The 3,462-nt window shown below is 44.5% G+C and overlaps 1 protein-coding gene across 1 annotated transcript; it reads left to right on the plus strand.

Moving 5' to 3' along the window:
- Nucleotides 1–76: 76 nt before the first annotated feature.
- Nucleotides 77–2,057, plus strand: EMWEY_00012930 (hypothetical protein, conserved; the record flags this gene model as incomplete). The annotated part of the gene is made up of 5 exons (XM_013479171.1): nucleotides 77–145; nucleotides 799–884; nucleotides 1,062–1,147; nucleotides 1,737–1,825; nucleotides 1,967–2,057. Coding segments are annotated over 5 exons (421 nt in total), but the record flags the coding sequence as incomplete, so codon positions are not given.
- Between the last annotated feature and the right edge of the window lie 1,405 nt (nucleotides 2,058–3,462).

Below are 3,462 nucleotides of genomic sequence, written 5' to 3' on the forward strand. Positions count from 1 at the left end.
AATATATATATATCCTTTTTATCTCCTTTTTGTCTCCTTTTTTGTCTCTTTTTTTTTTGTCTCCTTTTTGTTATAGACTAGAGGAGACAGGAGGGAGTCAGATGGCTGCGCCTGCGTTACTTTTCCTTGTTGATTGTTTTACAAGGTAAATAAGAAAAAAAAAGAGAAAAAAAAAAAGAGACAAAAAAAGAGACAAAAAAAGAAACAAAAAAAGAGATAAATAGGAAAGAATTAGGGGAGACAGAATAGATCAGACAGAAAGGAGACACAATAGTACAGAGAAAAAAAAGAAAAAAAAAAAGAAAAAAAAAAGAGAAAAAAAAGAGACAAAAAAGAGACACAAATAGAGAGACAGGAGACACCACAGACGTACACATATGCTGCTACTACTACTACTGCTGCTGCTGTTGCTGCTGCTGCTGCTGCTGCTGCAGGTATCCATCAGCTGGATCACATTCTTTATGTTTATTAATTGACGCCTTATTGCGTTACTTAGATCCATGCAGAGGATCAATAAGAAGAAGATGTCTACGTGCAGCAACATGTCTCCTTTTTACTCTTGTTTCTTCTTTCCCTATTTGCTCTTTTAATCAAAATACACAAAGGTATTTTTTATTCATTAATTAGGGTTTAGGGTTTAGGGTTTATGGGCTTAGGGTTTAGGGTTTAGGGTCTTCAAAAACGGACAAAAAGACATACTTATTGATATACATATTGTCTACTCAGTATCTCTAGGGTTTAGGGTTTAGGGTTTAGGGTTTAGGGTTTAGGGTTTAGGGTTTAGGGTTTGTTTAACAGGTTGGCGGTGGGTACAGAAGAGGGTGTTGTTGTTGCTTATGATTTAAGGACAGCAACAAAGATGCGAGTGTTTGAAGGTCATCAAGGTAAACCCTAAACCCTAAACCCTAAACCCTAAACCCTAATTTTTTTTTTTATTTGTTTTTTTATTGATGTGTGTCTCTGTTTGTTTCTCTGTCAATGCTACACCACTAGTTTCTCTCTCTCTTCATCTCTCTCTGCTGCTGCTGTTGCTGCTGCTGCTGCTGCTGCTGCTGCTGCAGGAGGCGTATCTGCCTTAGGGTTTAGCGATGATGGCAATTGGATAGCGTCGTACTCTGTTGCTGAGTCTGCTGTTAGACTCTGGCATGTGAGTTATGCTGCTGTTGCTGCTGCTGCTGTTGCTGCTGCTGCTGCTGTTGCTGCTGCACTTGCTGCTGTTGCTTCAGTAGATGCTGCCGCTGCACGTCTTGCTGCTGCTGCAGTAGTTGATTCTTCAGCAGCTGCTGCATCAGGGATAATAGCAACCTGTGACTGCCTGTAATCCCCGTCCTCTTTGCTGCTGCTTCTGCTGCTACTGCTGCTGCTGCTGCTGCTGCTGCAGCTGAGTGGTTCTAGTTTCTTAGGAGGTATATGGGGAAGCAGCAGCAAATCCAGCGGTTTGCTTGAGTTGCCTCGTCTTCCCCACAATATCCTCTGGCTCTCTCCTCTCCATGTAAGTCTTCCTCTCCCGTATCTGCAGCAGCAGCAGCTGCTGCTGCTGCTACAACACCACCAGCAGCAGCAGCAGCAGTAGTAGAGGCAGCAACAGCACATCCAGTAGCAACATAAATAATACGCCCACTTATGCTGGTTGTTTGTTCCTTATGAGGGTTTAGGGTTTTAGGGTTTAGGGTTTAGGGTTTTAGGTTTTAGGGTTTTAGGGTTTAGGGTTTAGGGTTTAGGGTTTGCGTATGCAGATAATGTCTACTGTGTCTCTTTATCATCAAGAGAAATCCCTTTGGGTATTAACAAGAGAAAATGGTGTCTCTTATGAAATCACAACCGCGTAAGCTGCTGCTGCTGCTGCTGCAGCTGCTGCTGCTACAGCTGCTGCAGCTGCTGCTGCTACAGCTGCTGCTGCAGCTGCTGCTGCATATTTCGATACGAGTTGAGCGCAGGAGCGCTGCGTGGTTTTTTGCTTCCGTAGCAGCAGCAGCAACCGCAGCACCAGCAGCAGCAGCAGCAGCAGCAGAGTTGTCATTATTTGCTGCTGCTGTAGCAGCAGCAGCAGCAGCTAGAAGAAGCATATATGGCCTATTTAGTATTTGCTGGGGTCCCCAAGAGGGGCCCCCCCTGGTTCCTGAGTGTAGGGGGGCCCCCAGCTGCAAGATGTATTGGGGGGCCCCCTGCTCAGGTGTATCTGCAGCTTAGCAGCAAAAAGATTTCCTTGTTTGTATGAATTAAATTATTTATTATTTTAATTTATTTAATTCCTCATTTTGCTTCTGCTTCTGCTGCTGCTGCTGCTGCTGCTGCTGCTGCTGCTGCTGCTGTTGCTGTTAGGGGTAGAAGACAGGGGGCCCTCGTAGTGGCACTTTAGCAGCAACTGTATATGTAACGAGGGGACACAAGCAGCAGCAATAGTAGGAGAAGGAGCAGCAGCAGCAGCAGCAGCAGCAGCAAGGGGTCTTGCTAGCAGCAGCAGCAGTGCTGCAGTTTGCATGCATGCAAGGCAGTAACAAATTGAGGTGTACGTACACCTGAAGTGTTTGTGTATAATATAAATGTTAAGGAAAGATATGTTAAGATAAACCCTAAACCCTAAAGCTAAACCCTAAACCCTAGGGGTAAACCCTAAACCCTAACTGCAGGTGTTTTTTGTCTCCCCCAATAGATACACAGCAGCAGAGACACACACACACACACACACACACACACGCACGCACACACACACACACACACACACACACACGAAGGGAGCAGCAGCAACAGCAACAGCAACAGCAGCAGAAGCAGTAGCAGCAAGCTTAATATCCTATCCATGTAATACTAATAAGACAGCAAACACTAACACCCTAATAACTTTTCTTGTTAGGTATAACAACAAATATATTTATTTATTTTTTTATTATCTTTTATTTAATTTAATACCTAATTAAATAAAGCCATGGGGGCCCCCTGTGGGGCCCCTCATTAGGGGCCCCCCGGAGGGGCCCCCCATGGGGGCCCCTCTTAGGGTCCTGGGGCTGGGGGCCCCAGCCCTACAGGAGAATTATATATATTGTTCCTTTTAATGGATATATTTATAAAATATTATATTTATTTATAATAAAAAAAGAAAAGAATATTCCCTTATTTAGGGGCCCCCTAATGCATGCATTTGCTGCCTATAGGTTAATAAAAAGATCAAGATGAAGATGGTTGGTTTGAGTTTAGGGTTTAGGGTTTAGGGTTTAGGGTTTAGGGTTTAGGGTTAGAGATTTGGCTATGGATGTCTCCAAGACCTCGGCTATGCCAGCTATGCTCTCTTGACCTATTGAGCTGCTCTACTCACCAGCTAGGGTTTAGGGTTTAGGGTTTAGGGTCTAGGGTTTAGAGTTGGTTTCCTGGATCCTTCAGGTAGCAAGGCAACTCGCTTGTCTCACAGAAGATGAGAGGCAGGCGCGAGACATTGAGAGGAGGCGGTTCGTCTAGGGTTTAGGG

The sequence above is a fragment of the Eimeria maxima genome, genomic scaffold, assembly GCF_000499605.1.
Source record: "Eimeria maxima Weybridge genomic scaffold, Emw_scaff95, whole genome shotgun sequence".
In the NCBI taxonomy this organism is placed as follows: Eukaryota; Apicomplexa; class Conoidasida; order Eucoccidiorida; family Eimeriidae; genus Eimeria; species Eimeria maxima.